Raw genomic sequence first — 16,308 nt, forward strand, 5'->3', positions numbered from 1 at the left:
GATTTTGCATTTTATGCTGAAGGACTGCTGAACAGACGATGATTCTAGGTTGCAAAAATAAAAAATAATAAATATATTAAGAACATACGTAATTGTTTTATGAGAGGCGTGTACACTCGCTCATTCAGTAATTAAACCTGTAAAAAAGATATTTCAAGTCCAAATTATGTTTCAGCACCATGGACAGCGCCACTGCGCAAACAACCGTTTACACTGTGTAGGGCGGCTGTCGTCTTTTCTGTAATAATTAAATCATAAATAGGTCTTTTTTGCGCACTCACGAATCCTGGATGGGAATTTTATCAGTCACTCAAAAAATAAAAAATGTATAATAATAAAAAAAAGATTGAGTAAATATGTGTACAATACAATATTTTATTAGGCGGGACATTATATAGGGACTTTTCTTTTTCCACAACTTACATCTGTGAGCATTGTCACTGAACACTAAATCAATCAAAATCTACTTATATCCGGAATGTAGAACACACCATAATGTAAATATGTATTTAAGAAATTAGATAGATGTCCAGCAAAAGTTTTTAGACATCTCCATTGGGTGATGTCTTTAATAATCACTGTATAGCAGGTGGTCTACATTTGGCAAATTTTCAGTATGTTCAGCATCCAAACGACACATCATTGACAGCACAAAACAGGATCTTCCATTCGTGCAAAAATGCTTTGGGGCCAAAAAGCACTTTCGCAGCTCCACCACACACCTCACTGGACGGAAGCCGAATCATTAAGGCTATACAAACACAAAATAAAGCACTGATAAATACATCTAGTTCGGGATTGAAGTTCTTCCTCATAAATATATTCTCATTTATATAGTGGTCCAGTTGCGAATTGTGTCCTGTGGATAAAATCCATGAACAAACGCGACCAGTTTACTCTCAGAATCGCTATGGCCAAAAAAGGCTGGAACTCCTTCCGGTCGCGTCCATATTCAATTTGGCTATATTTTTTTTACGTGCGCGCTATTTGTCTGTATCGCAAACAGTTTTGTTAAAAAGAACTGATACGTGTTCTTCCTCGGTTTTTTGAAAATGTCACTCGCGTAAACACGTTTGAGAGTCAGTTATAGAGGAAAGACTAAAAATCCAGAGAATGTGGAGTATTTCCATCCGCCCATTAGATTCCCTCTTTCTAACTTGAGATAGACTCTATCCTCGCGCTCCACCATCAGTAACACTCCGTTACTCGCTGCCTCCCGCGTGACATCCTGATCTCCAGCAAAAGCAGATATGACCGGGTATTCATTCTGGATAAGGTTAACCTGAATAACAGGAGAAAGAGCGCACTTTAGTCCTCTGCAAGTAAATTACCAGTTTTCCACGAGTAGCCTACTAAAAAAGATAGGTTCCAAACTGTAGGCCTACCATTTTTGATGCTTGGGTAGTACCCTATAAGCAACTATTTTGTTAATTTGGTAAATTTTTTAACTGGTTGGGTACATACTGTAATTGTAGCCTACCTATAAGGAGATATTGTGTACCTTAAAAGTACTATTGTGTATCTTTAAGGTACATTTGCATATTGTGTTCCTCTGGGAACAAACCTGTGCCTTAAAGATACACAATTGTTCCTTATAGGTACAATTATGTACTCAAAACGAGTTGAAAACTAATTAGAGGTACAAAAATCTCCCCTTATTGAGTGTACCACCCCAGCGACAGAAAAGGTACAGTTTGGAACCTTTTTTCTGTAAGGATTGACACGGAGGGCAAATACGTTGTTGTGCTTACCTGTATGGTTTGTCTGTTGTAGACCTTGACCACATGAAAGCTGAAACTGTATATTCCTCTTCGTGGTGCAGTGAACACACTCGCTTTTAGGTCGAAATGATTGCCAATGTTTACTAAGACCTGGAACAAATGCAGCATGACGCATTACACATGATTAGCAAATTAAAATGTTCGAATCACATTTACTATTAGTTCTGTAATTTCCAAGTGACACTCCAAGCGCAGGTATAACCTCTGTCAACACTTTCAATTACTTGGAGATTACTAATCAACTAATTACTAATTAATGTAATTAATTACATTAATTATTCAATTGATGATACCTGAATAACATTGGATCATCATACATTTAATTAAATATGTCAGCGGATTACAAAGTCACCAATGGGACATCTGACCTGGTCAAAATAGATGGTCATGGATGTATTGCTCATCTCTGAAGGTTCGTGGTTTGTCCCTCTTACGGCCGAGAAAGCCACTTTGGCGCTGCCGGAGCGGACAGATATCCCAAGCGAAGAGGTGACTCCGCCGTCAGAAGAGGGGTTGGAGTCACACACCACCAGACACTTCCCTTCCAGAACGATGGGCTCCGTGTCATTTTGGCCCAGACAGAGCCCTGTGCCACATCCCAGGAGAAATACGAGAGCCAGCATGGCAAATGGTCCGGGATAGGCTGCTGGCACCATGATCGGAACAAGAATGCTGTGCAAAATGATCTTAACCACCAGCCCCTTGGAGGTTTGTTGTGGCTCTATCACCTGGTCTAAACTAACCTATCTCTCTCTCTCTCTCTCTCTCTCTCTCTCTCTCTCTCTCTCTCTCTCTCTCTCTCTCTCTCTCTCACTGTCACACACTCTTTTTTCCTCCTCTGTGCGCATCAGTTTGATATCAGGAAGGTGCTCAATGTAATTTGTGCAATGTTTCCTGATTTGAAAGAAAACACAGTAACAATAAAAAAGTGCAATTAGAATTGCGAATTATTAAAATAAAAAAACAATATAACGCAAATAAATAATTTCTCAACAAATAACCTGTTCCATCAAATTACGTAAAGATAGCACAAAGATTAAACAAGGCGATGGTGCGTTTTGCTCAATTAATATCTACATGTTGCTAATAGAAACAATCAAAAAGTTTTCGCTATCTTCTTTTCCAGAGTAAATATCACTACAATATTCATACCTTCCCGATGAAAAATCAACAGCGTCTTAATCGGTATGTTTTCTTTGGCCACATTTCTATGCCTCGTTTTCCATTATTTACCTGTTAAATCCATATTTGGACGTATTTGTACCCGCTCCATCGGAAATCTTGAGAGACAGTGAGTGAAGCGCGCGCGCAATATGAGTGAAGGAAAGCAATCGCTCCTTCATCCTTTTAGAGGCGATTCACGCCCATCCCTTTTTTTCAAGTAGCCTACAGTAATAATTATTGGACAGATTTCTTTCAGTATAGTAATACGAGATAGCCAGGCTCTGGGATTAATGTGCTCATACTCATGTGAATCTTAACCATTGCATCAGCAAACCCTTGATGGCATCGACATTCTCATATATATAACACATATAGCAGACACAAGGACAACTGTTTTATTTTATTTTTTTAGTTCGAAGTACATAATAAATACAACAGATGTTTGAAGCCGATATTATTTAGGTTAATTAACATGCACGCAGCACGCACAAATATCACTGTCCAGGTGGAAAGCCCTTGAAGTCAGACAAAAATCTCGTGCTCCATCCTGTGGTGAAGAAGTGCTATAATCACATGCTCAAAATCACAGCTCCTCCATCTATATCTTCTGCTAAGTAATTACTAACCATGCTATGTTTATAAAGTGGTAGCAAATATTCAAATCTAAAACATTATGAAAAATTGTTGGCCTGTAAAAGTATTGGTGCTATGTTATGGGTTGTTAAGTGGTCTCTAATTGAATAAAAGTGAGATTTTATTTATTTAAAACTACAGTATGCTTAATTAAGTCTTGAAAACACAGAAGCTTAAGTGTTGAAAAATAGAATCACTATTGGTGTTTTCAAGTAGGCTATGCATGTGCTTAGACTTCATCCTCTCTATAAAAATTATAACTTGTAATTAATAATTAATTCATCATTATATTTACAGTTCTTGCTCTGTTTCTATCTTTCAAAAGCATTTCCAAGAAGCTCTGGCGAGGCTTCAGAGTGTAGGGGGTGTGGTGTTAGGTTTGACAGGTCTGCCCAGTGTGTGTTATGTCCACTGAACCCTTTCTTAACCTCCCTAATTAATAGTCTTCTTTTGCTCTTCAAAGTTACTAATTGGCAATATTATGTAAGATAATCACGACGTCTAAAGACTGGGGGGCACTGGTTTAATTCATTGTACTGGAATGACATAATCTAAAATAACTAATAAGGGCCTATAACAAGACAGTCTAAGGGTCCGTTCACAACGAACATATTTCTGTGTCCCTCTGCTGTGTTTTTCAATTGCTTTCCTATCTACAGTTTTCCTGACTAACCGCTGGGCTGTACCATGATGATTCTGATTCTGTTTTTTTTTTCCTGGTCTCCATTAGAAGCAATTTAAAAACTACCAAAACTAGTGATCCAGATGGATAACAACAACCATTTTAAAGGTTCACACAGTATTTTTTCCCCTCATTTATAAAGTTTTACTTCTAAAGAAATTAATAGCAATTCTAAAACATATGTATTAAAGTATGACCACTCCTATGAGATGAAGAGTTCAGTCATATCAGCAACCTTATAAAACTTTTTTATTGTATATGGGACGGAGTGCCTCATGGCGGCAGCCATGTTAGCATAACATGACCAGCTGAGTACTACTTGCTTAACCTCAGTAACTGACCTGATATTGTACTTTACACTTTTATTCATGGATTAAATTAATATTGGTTTACTGTGCATAGTGAATTTCTACAATGACATTGGTAACCGAAAGCCACTATGTTTGAATGATGCAGCATCCAGGCCACTAGGTGTCAGTGTTAGCCAATGTAAGCCACTTCGACACACTTCGACACACAAAATGACTGAGTGCACCTTTAAGTGTTAGTTGATATAAAAATTATGTAATTAATGTACAAATATGTAACCTCAGGTTGAATCCTCACAGGCCATGCCTTATTCCCTTATTTTAAGCTGAAATATTTTTCCCTGTTGGCAAACAGTGTCTTCCTTAGGCAGAGGCCCCTCTGCCCTGGTCTCCATGCTCATAGAGCTTCCTCCCCCATGTTGGGCAGGACCTACCATGGGACTTCTCCACATGGCATACTTCCGAATAGTCTCGGCAAGACCATGTGACGTATTTCCATTTAATAATCTCTGCTGTGTTTTCCCCCTGGGGAGTGGACACTGGCGTTCTGGACGGTTAGCGAATTCCCTCTATTCTGGGGAGAAAAGAAAGAACGAGATGAAAAGGTACGACTAGGACAAGCCTGTCCCTATTCAGCTGTCGACTCATCCCCAATTGGGTTGAACGACACTCACACTTGCATCAGGGGAGGTTACGTGCCGGCTTGGTGTGCTGGCAATGCGGCACACAGCAGTCTGCCCAACTCGCACCGCCGACCCACGTAACACAGTTCAGCTAGTTGTGGCATTTTTATTGGGGACCCCTAGTGTCACTACATTGACAACGTTGAGTGAGTGACAGATAGGGAATGTCCTGGTTACTTCCGTAACCTCCGTTCCCATAAGGAGGGAACGAGACGTTGTGTCCCTCCTGCCACAATGCTGAACTACCCGCTGAAATGGCCGGGACCTTTTTCTCTGCTCCTCAACACAAAATCTAACGAGCGGTATGCAGCGTCTCCTTCTTTATACCCGTATGTTGAGGGGAGGGGCATGGAAATACCACTCGCCTATTCTCATTGGCCTTTTATCAAAGATCAGAGGCGTCTCGGGCTCTCAAGAGTTGCCCCTAGTGTCACTACAATGACACAACCTGTCATTCCCTCCATCAGGGAAAAGAGGTTATGGAAGTAACCAGGACGTTTTGCTGTTATCAACAACAAAGCCATTTTGGAATTATGAATGTTGCCATATAAAATAATAATTTCCAAGTCTAAGGACATGAACATTTCAGAATAGAATTTCAGCCATCTTGTAATTGCCATCATACCGACACAACGCATTTAGATGCTGTCAATTTAAAAACATAAACTTTTCTTAATGTTGTCAAGTCATCTTTATTTTTATAGCACTGGGGTCGGTTCCTGGTCAATGGCTATGCTGAATCTACATTTTCATCACGTAGCGTGTTTTCATCAGCTGAATGGGAGGCTGAACACTATTAAAATAATTATGTGAATGTGTGAAAAGAGACTGCATTATACTCAATACAAGCCGATTAACTATTTGGACATTTTCGGTGAATCACTTTTGCAAATATCCTACCACATTTTTCCAGGTTTAATTTATATTTTGAATAGACTCAGATTTTTTAACTGCACGATGTGGGTTTATGTTTTCTCTTTTAATCGTTTAATGCAATTTTGAGTGTGATTATGGTTTAAGGACCTTATATCCTTGTGGTTTGAGTACGATGATTGGGGAAGCGTCCACTCGCGATTCGCAACCGAATGTAATGTAAATAAAACATAACAAGATGAAAATGTCCCAGTGCTTACAACTGTATTATATTTACAATAGTGAAAATAATGACATTAAAACACTTAAACGCTGTCTTTTCGGACTTGAGTTGTGCACAATAACCCTGTGGGAGTATTCTGAACCGCTCGCACAGCTCCTCGTGAACTGGGAAAACTTTGCACTAATAATCGCCTCACTTGGATACTATTACACATTAATGTGGTAGATAACACATATGGTGAAATGCTGTGTTAAATCCAAAGTAACAAATAAATGTCTGATGTTTACTGTCAAGTACATCCAAGTTGGCTAAATTTATTTAGAAAACTGCGATCGTCCATTGACAGATCGATGGGCGGATGTTTGGTTACGCTACTATTCGGAGCCGGATGTGACAACATGCGGACTGAGTTTAAGACCTATAGCACTTTAACAACACATCGTTTCAAAGCAGCTTTACAGAAAATCATGCATTAACAGAAAATGAAACATTAATATCTATAAAGTCTTAGAGTTTGATCAAATATGATTGTAAATTGGGTATAGAGATGAATAATTAAATAATAATTGTATTTACAACCAAATACCGAGCAAGACAAAGGAGACTATGGCAAGGAACAGAAAACTCCATAAAATGTTGGTTGATGGAGAAAAATAACCTTGGGAGAAACCTCTGGCTAAACAGCATTAATATAATGCCAATTTTAGTTATATGTGTGCAGTGCATGTCATGGTTTAAAATCATTAAACGAAGTTGTCAAGACCAGGGCTCAAATCCAGAGTGTGCTGCTGGAAACCCAGTGCACTAACCGCTATACTATGGAGCTGTGTGGACCAAATTGCAGAGAATCACAAGAGGCAGGACTTTAGGGAAAACAAAGCTGTCTTTACTTGATGTTCTTCTTGAATAAACACAACAGATCAATCATCAAAAAGCAGGGCTGAAGAAAGTACAGATCCTCAATGGCTTGATGCTGGCAAAACATGTCCAAAAGCATAGAAAAAACTTCCCAAACAAGAAGGTCATAGGATATTGGAGAAAGTCTGTCAATGTAATCAAAAGTAGGTCAAATGGGAACAAACATTTACATAAGATCTGCCTAAACAAAAGAACTTCAAGACTGAGCAAAGATACGATCAAAAGCAGGGCTTATATATATATACACACACACACTCTCTCTAACAAGCCAGGCACAGATGATATCATTAAGCTAATAATGAACAGGAAATTAGGAGGAAGTTGTGGAAGGACTTGTGCTCTAGGTTCCCCTCTGCTGGACAGACCGTGGTGTGACATAAGTAAGTGTTAAGGGCCAGTGTTTAAACAAAGATTTTGTATGAACAGTAAGATTAATGACTAATGTCTTTGAAGTTCATCCTGGATTAACTGCATAATTTCACATTGATGCATTGTAATTTGTTAGTTGGCTAATGAAGGCTTTTGTTGGTAATTAAATGAGAGTCTATGTATTCCATTTCAAGAGTGTAATCCATAATTAGACCAAGTTGATGCAGGCAGAGATCAGTTAGGTGCATCGCAGTTCAACCGGCAGGTCATTTCGGTGAGGTCTATCCTAAGTCCAAGGTTCAGGCAGTAGTATATGAGAATCCCATGTTTTATGGTTGGAGTTGGCGTCAGTTAACCCCCTGTAGTCCGTCGTAATAGACTGACGTTTTGAGGTAAGTTGTAGACCAGTGTCATACGTTTCATGTGAACATTGGGGGACATGTTCCTCTGACCACCACCACCAACACTTATTTAAATCTATGTCTGCATTAATCAGCCTATTAAACTGTAAATAGTAAAACATTTATGATACACAACAACATTCATGAAATAACAAAAATGGTAAAGATAACATTTACAAATACAAAATAATTGTTTTGGCTAACAAAATGTTTAATTGATAAATAGAATACATTTATGACATTTAAAAAAATGTGACAAGCTGCCCAAATAAAATGTGACAACATGTCCATGACTTGACTTTTATCAAAATTGCCAATTTTGTTCTAAGAATCCATTTTAACCTTTTCGGTTAAAATCTACCTTTATTATAATCCTACAGTTGACCCTTACCTGAATATGTGCCAGCATGATTTGATTATGTTAGCTTTTTTACCAACAACAAAACTGTGATGATTTACTGTGTAGGGTAGATTATAAAACAAATCAAAAATATCATTTTTGAACTACACTGGCAGCCAAAGGTTTGGAATAATGTACAGATTTTGCTGTTTAAAAAGGATATTGGTACTTTAATTAATCAAAATGGCATTAAACCGATCACAAAGTATAGTCAGGACATTACTTATGTAAAAAACAGCACCATCCAAAAAAAAGTCATATTTTTATCAAATTTAGCCCCATTTCCAGCAGCCATCACTCAAATGCCTTATCTTTGAGTAATCATGCTAAATTGCTAATTTGGTTCTAGCAATCAATTGCCATTATATCAAACACAGCTGAAAGCCATTTGGTTCATGAGCTTAATATTGTCTTTGTGTTTGTTTGTTTTTTTGTTGCCACAGTTTGAAATAGACTGGCATGTCTTAATCACTTTTGTGATTGTGAAAAGCAATGATTAATGTGCAAAAGTGACCGATATGTATACAGGTTAAGGGACTTTCACATGACTAGCGTCAGCTCTGCAGAATACATTGAAGTCTATGAAGTGACGTCACTTCATACCAAAGTGTTTTTCACACACACGTTTGTGCTTCACGTCTTTGAGAGTTCAAAACTGTCCAAATTTGTGAAGGCATTGAATATCTCATAATTTGTTTTAATTAAATATTACCTTATCGTTTACAAATATCAGAGACCCCAGTTATTGAACTAATTTAAATTCACCAAGAAAATGCTTAGACCTAAACATAAATTAGTCATTTCATTACTTTCTGCTATCAAAGCACTGCAAGCTTTTCTTGTCTCTTCCAAATATATATTTTCAATGTTTATTGTGCACACTTCCCGCTTTTCTCATAAAATTGCCCCTCTGTGATGCTTTCTGCAACTCTTGTCATGTGGAGGGCAATGAGGTGCTTGTCTCTGGCGTTGTACGGTTGATCCCTCGACTCAACTCATGTGAAATGCGCTTTACAATGATGAAAGAACATTTTTGAAACTCAAAATTATTATTATTTGTCTATTATTGTGGTCTTTTCTGATAAAAGCCATGCTCAGCAGTTTAGATAGACTACTGTAGGAAAATTATACCATAGATCTGCTTTGAGTCCTGCACAATTGTAAACTTAAATATTAAAAATCACTAAAATAGTTGGAATTGCTGCTTTTAGTTTATTCTTTAAAAAATATCCCCAGAAAATGTTTCGTGGACCAGTGATGGTCTTACCTTTTTCACCCCTTATGAGTTTGTATCTCTGTAATTCGAAAATGTTGTTTCACAACCCACTTAGCGCTCTTGCCACCTGTGACCTCACACAGCGTAGCTTACCTATGTGACCTTGTTTGTTTGTTTTTTCAAACAATACACATTAGCAAGTAAACACGCTACTAAGATGGACAGAACACAAGTTCTTGAAAAGGAAAAATATTGATGATGGTTAGCCTATGTTGGATAGTTGTGTGCCATAGAATTTTGTAGTCGTAAAAAGTGTGCCATGGCAGAAAAAAGGCTGGGAAACAATGCACTAGTGTAGATGTTTTAAACCACCATACAAAACCTCTGCCAGAGCAAACAGGCATCTGCTCAATTAGACTTTTGACTCAAAAGCTAGCCCTTATCCATCTTTACTGAGAAATAAATTCCCACTGTGACAACTAGCCCCCTTTCGCCCATTTCACTAAAAGTCCATGCTCTTGAGTTTAGTAGGTCAGCTAATTCTGCTCCTGGCCTGCGGAGAGCAGTATTTCCCAAGTGAGACACATCGTCAGTAAGGAAATACAGCATATATGTAGGAGTTTTTCCCAAATGTTCTGATAGGACCCGAAACTGTTCAAAAATGTACTTGGTTTATTGTACTGTAGGCTACCCGTAATACAAATTCTTTTTGATATGAGAATGCACCTTATGTGGTGCGTTTAAATCACTTTGCATGACAACACGCCTGTCAGGGCTGGACTGGCCATCGGGCATTTCGGGCATTTGCCGTGCTTTGTGGGCCGGTAGCCTACATACTTACATTTTTTTATTTATTTTTTTTATTATTTTTTGTCTGAACGGCCTATAAAACTCGCACATCAGGCATACCGATGGTGATTTTTCTTCTTTTGTGGGCCGATGTTTTTTGTTTTTTTTTGCAACGGTATAAACTATTAAAGGTGGTGGATTGGCCAATTGGTCATGATCGACTCTGGGCTGGACCAATTACAGCCGAGGAGGTCAGATGCACCCTCCCCCTTCAACGGATCAGCAATCACATATCATTGCTTCTGAACAAAAATGGAGAACAAAAAACGTAAAGGAGGAGCCGAAAAAATTAGGGCAAAAAAGAAACTAGCCCTTCAGGCAGATGCTGCCAAATGTGCTAAAATATCACAGTTGTTTGGTGGTGGCTATAGTGGAGCTTCCACTTCAGTAAAATTAGCAAGTGATGGAGGCCAGCAGCAGGTTGAAGAGGGAAAGGGGAGGCAGGAGGAGGAGAGACCGAGGCGCCGCCGGTCCAAGTGGCAGAACTGAACTTGAGGTAAGTTGACACACTTTTTTTAATGACGATAACGCGACGATGACTAGCTAAAAATGGCTGGCTGGCTCTAAGGTGACTAAAACATGACGAGATGTTTTCGAGTTTTCGTTGACGAGACGAGGGACGAGGCGGAACGAAAATGATTATAACTAAGCAAGGGCGGAGTGGCAATCGGGAGAGTCGGGGCCTTGACTCGAGGCCAGGTCTGATAATAGTTATACATTGCAAGTCTTAGCAACACCATCCGGCAGCCTGGTGTGCGCCCGCTGCCCTCTGGTCAAACTGTGCAGCCTCTCTCAACCCGTAAATAAATGCATCCATCGATGATCCGAAAGTTTTGTCTGACTTCTTAAATGGTCTAGTGGTAGATATTTTGGTAACACTTTATAATAACTGCACGCTATTAATCATTAAGTAAACATGAGTAAACAGTTAATTCATCATTTATAAAAGCATTTATAGACATTAATAAGCAGTTTGTAAATACAGCTATAAATCTTTTTTCTTGATTTATAAGCATATCTATAATGTGTTTAATAATTGTATTTTCATACTTTGTTAATGATTAATTAATAATTTCTAAATGAAGTATAGCATTATTTACAAACCAGTTATTTAAGAGTTGTCAGTGGTTCATAAGATCACTTAGAAAGTGTAAGTAAATGGAGTAAATTCAGGTAGTTATAAAGCATTTAGTAGTGGTCAGTTAACTATTTTTGTGAGCTCATCTAAAGTGAGGACTACTCATGCCTTGTAAAGCATTTATAAAGGAGATTTAAAGACTCAGTTATCTTCTAAACAGAAAAATGAAACAAACACAACACAGTGATACAGAACAGAGAAATTATTAACAGCATTTAAATCTCCTTTGTAAATGCTTTACAAGGCATAAATAGTCCTCACTTTAGATGAGCTCACAAAAATAGTTAACTGACCACTACTGCACTGTTGTGTGCCGCCATGTTATTATTTAGTGTCTGCGTTTTTCCAAACAATTTTAAATATTTTTGGACCTTGATGTTATAACTATGGTATGGTATGGGGCCACCCTACTTGTAACCTTTAATAATTAAAGGTTAAAAATAAACATATTGCATTTGGTACATTATTGTTATATTGATAATAATAATTATATTTCATTTATGTTTGATATTATTAAACAGTAATTAGGCAATTTTATCACTGATTATTGTAGTCTTTGGTCACCTTGTTATTGAGGAACTCCCCAAAATCTCAACAAATTGTGCCAATCCTTACATGTTACACCAGGTTGATCCATCATCACAAGTGGAGAAGTCTGTGACAGAGGAGACAGAAGAGCAGGAGAGAGAGATGGAGCAGGAGAGAGAGATGCAAGAGGAGGAGAGAGAGATGGAGCAGGAGAGAGAAATGCAAGAGCAGGAGAGAGAAATGCAAGAGGAGGAGAGAGAGATGGAGCAGGAGAGAGAAATGCAAGAGCAGGAGAGAGAAATGCAAGAGCAGGAGAGAGAAATGGAGCAGGAGAGAGAGATGGAGCAGGAGAGAGAAATGCAAGAGCAGGAGAGAGAAATGCAAGAGCAGGAGAGAGAGATGGAGCAGGAGAGAGAAATGCAAGAGCAGGAGAGAGAAATGCAAGAGCAGGAGATAGAGATGGAGCAGGAGAGAAAAATGCAAGAGCAGGAGAGAGAAATGCAAGAGCAGGAGAGAGAGATGCAAGAGCAGGAGAGAGAAATGCAAGAGCAGGAGAGAGAAATGCAAGAGCAGGAGAGAGAGATGCAAGAGCAGGAGAGAGAAATGCAAGAGCAGGAGAGAGAGATGCAAGAGCAGGAGAGAGAAATGCAAGAGCAGGAGAGAGAGATGCAAGAGCAGGAGAGAGAGATGCAAGAGCAGGAGAGAGAGATGCAAGAGCAGGAGAGAGAAATGCAAGAGCAGGAGAGAGAAATGCAAGAGCAGGAGAGAGAAATGCAAGAGCAGGAGAGAGAAATGCAAGAGCAGGAGAGAGAGATGCAAGAGCAGGAGAGAGAGATGGAGCAAGAGAAAGAGATTGAGCAAGAGAGAGAGTTGGAAGACCAGGAGAGTGAGAGCCAGGGCATAGATTACTTTGCTCGCCCTGAACCCGCCATATTACAGGCATTCTTAGATTACCACCCACAGCAGAACACCAGCAATGCAGTTGTGATGAGGGTGTTCAGCCGTAAAGATGGCACCAGCAGGAAGTGGCTTACTTATTGCAAAGAACGCTATTTATTGTTCTGCTTTGTGTGTCTGGCATTTACAAGGCGGACTGACACCAGCGCATTTATAACAGGCATGAGTGACTGGCGACATGTACATCTGCGCACAGAGGAGCATGAAAAGAACACTACACACCAGACCTGTGCTGAAGCTTTTTTCTTAAGGTGCTCAAAAGGCAACATCAGCAGCTTGTTTGCTGGCAGTCAGTTGTCAGCTCACAGAGCACAAGTGAAAAAGAGACGGCAAGTTTTGGAGCGTATAGTGGACGTGGTCAAAGTACTAGGGAAGAGGGGACTCAGCTATAGGCATGTGGAGAATGAGGCTGCATACACTTTGGGTGATAACAATATCGATCATGGTAACTTTCTGGAATTGATTGTGTTATTAGGCAAGTATGATATGTGCCTTAGAGAACATTTGAATGACTGCATTGAGAAAAGCAAGAAGTTGCATCAGTCCAGTGGATCAAGAGGTAGAGGGTCTCTCGTCACCCTACTCTCCAAAACAACTGTCAACTCAGTGATTGATGCAATTGGCCATTTCATTCAAGAGAGCATCACCAGTGATGTCCAGAGAGCTGGGATGTTCTCTGTTCAGCTGGACACAACCCAAGACATCACAGGTTATGATCAGTGTTCAGTAATTATCAGGTATGTTACTGAGGCTGTGCAGGAGAGGCTTGTCTCCATAGTGAGGTGCGAAGCATCCACGAGGCAGTACTTTGTAAACTTGCTTTCTGGAGTTTTAGAGCATCTGAATCTGGACAAGGCCATGTGCATTGGGAATGCAACAGATGGTGCTTCAAATATGCAGGGCCAGTACAAAGGCTTTTCAGCACTTATAACTGCCCAGTCTCCAACTCATGTGCATGTGTGGTGCTATGCACACATACTTAATCTTGTGCTTGCTGACACAACACAAAGTGTCATTGAAAGTGGATCACTCTTTAATTTACTTAATGACATAGCTGTTTTCATCAAGGAGTCCTATCACAGGGTTAATCTGTGGGAGAAACAAACCCAAGAAGAGACAAGACACAGATGCCTCAGTCCAATAGGTGAGACACGGTGGTGGGCCAAGCATGATGTCCTCCAAAAATCTTTGGACATTTTGGAAAACCAGATGATGGCCTCTTCATTGATGTAGTGCTCACGCTGGAAGCCATTGAAAAGAGGGAAAAAGAAAAGCCAGCTGTTCGTGCCAAAGCACAAGGCTTTAAAGAGTGTCTCTTGAAGCATAAAACTGTCTTAACAGCACAGATATTTCTTAGAGTGTTTGAGCAAACAACTCCTCTGTCGAAGTACCTCCAGTCAACAGGGATGGACATTCTCTCTGCCCATCATATGGTGACTGCCACACAAGATAGCCTCAAAAGTATCGCCAGGGACTTCCCAACTGTGAAGGCAGCTGCAGACACATTTGTGAAACAGACAAATCAGAAACTCGAGGAGAGGGAGGACAACACAGACATGGAAGTGGAGGCTGCACTACCTGAAAAGAGAGCCAAGAAGAGAAAACGCATGACCGGAGAGATGAATGAAGATTAGTTGCAAATCAATGCTGAGAAAACATATGAGGTGAAAGTGCACAACACCATCCTGGACACAGTTATTGAAGCAATCCACAGAGGATTTGTCACAAATGGCCCTCTTGTTGCGGATTTGGCATGGTTGGACCGCAGGAAGTTTAGCCAGGTCAGAACAGTTTCTCTTCCTAGTAATGCACTTCAAAACCTCAGCACATGTCTCCTGAAATTTGACAGCAGGGCTACAGTAAATAACCTTCAGTCAGAACTGAAAAGTGTTGCTGGACAGTGGGAAAGGCTTAAGACATCACATGTAGATGACTACAGGACCAGAACAGCAAAGGATAGATCTGAAGAATGGGACGAAGAAAGTGAAATTGTGACCAAAAGCTGTGATTCTTGCAAAAATTGCCCACTGTGCTGCTATCAAATTCTCAGGCGGTTCAACATGCTGTCTGATGCCTACTGTCTCCTTGGGCTGGCATACAAGTACCTGCTGACCCTCTCTCTCACTCAGGTTGCCTGTGAAAGAACATTCTCTACACTCAAATTCATTAAAAGCAGACTCCGAAGCAGCCTGTCTATGCTGATGGCCACTGAAAAGGACATTCTCATGTCATTGGACTCCGACATGGTCATTGACAGGGTAGCTGAGAAGAGAAAGCTGCTTTTGTAACCTGGTGGGGTGAAATAAAATTATCAAAACATTCCTAATTATGTTTCAGTTAAGATTAAATTCAACTTTATTGTTATTGCCTAAAAGTACAGTCAAATGAATAGGTTTTGTATCTATCTTCACTTCAAACAAGTCACGTGCTCAGAAAATGCTTAGAATGTGTCCATTTTAATAGGTTTTAATGCATAAGACAGTAGATAGAATAAATATTAGATAATATAAATATGAGAGTTTTCTTACAGCCTTAATCTGTCATTGTTTCGTTTCAGACTGTCAGTCAATTTTGGAAGCCTGAAGTGGGTTCATTTTAAGTAAGTACTATATAGAATATGATTCAACCATTTCTCTAAAGTAAACATACCAGTAGTGTCATCGTCTGAAAAAATCCATTAAGTGCAAGTCTTTCTCACCCTTCAGCTGTCTGTCCTTTCACTTCTTAAAGGTTTCCATATTCCATATGTTAAGATATGTTCAGTGTTGCTGCTGTGGAAGTGTTGTGGGTGACTTTTTATTGATGCAGTGAGTAAATAGTCTTTGGTGATACAATTCAATCATAATCTGTCCTTAATAGATTTTATTATTGATCTAATCGTTGTTCCTCTCTGTCCTGTTTTTCAGGGTCTAATCATACTTTAAGAGGTTCTCTAGACCATGCAACTTTTTAAGTTCCTACGTAAGTACTACTGTATATGATTCAGCTATTTTTGTGGAATAAAGATACAAGTAGTGTGATCATATGAGCAAGTCCAACAAATGCCATTCTTTCTCACCCTTCTCTGTCCTTTTTACTTGTGTCCTGTTTTTCAGGGTCCCATCATAATTTCTTAAGAAGTAAGTACTGTATATGATGTCAGTATTTTCCAACATTTCTAAATACTGTACCAGTACTGTGTAAAA

General features: G+C 39.4%; 1 protein-coding gene and 1 long non-coding RNA gene across 2 annotated transcripts; one reads left to right on the forward strand and one right to left on the reverse strand.

The window, feature by feature from the left end:
* Positions 1-366: 366 nt before the first annotated feature.
* Positions 367-3,083, reverse strand: LOC127635002 (cerebellin-2-like). The gene is made up of 4 exons (XM_052114810.1): positions 3,015-3,083; positions 2,150-2,675; positions 1,752-1,871; positions 367-1,282 (listed from the first exon to the last, which is right to left on the reverse strand). Exons 2-4 carry the CDS (start codon positions 2,435-2,437, stop codon positions 1,085-1,087), a joined length of 606 nt encoding a protein of 201 aa, XP_051970770.1. The 5' UTR covers positions 2,438-2,675; positions 3,015-3,083; the 3' UTR covers positions 367-1,084.
* A 12,473-nt stretch (positions 3,084-15,556) lies between these two features.
* LOC127635005 (uncharacterized) lies at positions 15,557-16,085 on the forward strand. Its single transcript, XR_007969437.1, has 3 exons — positions 15,557-15,722; positions 15,854-15,930; positions 16,030-16,085. It is a non-coding gene; the product is annotated as an uncharacterized LOC127635005 (long non-coding RNA).
* Positions 16,086-16,308: the final 223 nt, after the last annotated feature.

This window comes from Xyrauchen texanus, chromosome 42 (assembly GCF_025860055.1).
Source record: "Xyrauchen texanus isolate HMW12.3.18 chromosome 42, RBS_HiC_50CHRs, whole genome shotgun sequence".
NCBI lineage: Eukaryota > Metazoa > Chordata > Actinopteri > Cypriniformes > Catostomidae > Xyrauchen > Xyrauchen texanus.

What these genes read in the sequence shown, in the direction of transcription:
- LOC127635002 (XM_052114810.1), bottom strand. Translation starts at nt 2,437, where the DNA reads ATGGTGCCAGCAGCCTATCCCGGACCATTTGCCATGCTGGCTCTCGTA. An exon ending in TGACCATCTATTTTGACCAG is followed by an intron (nt 1,872 to 2,149) that starts GTCAGATGTCCC and finishes CATTTGTTCCAG; the next exon opens with GTCTTAGTAAACATTGGCAA. An exon ending in ACAACAGACAAACCATACAG is followed by an intron (nt 1,283 to 1,751) that starts GTAAGCACAACA and finishes CCTGTTATTCAG; the next exon opens with GTTAACCTTATCCAGAATGA.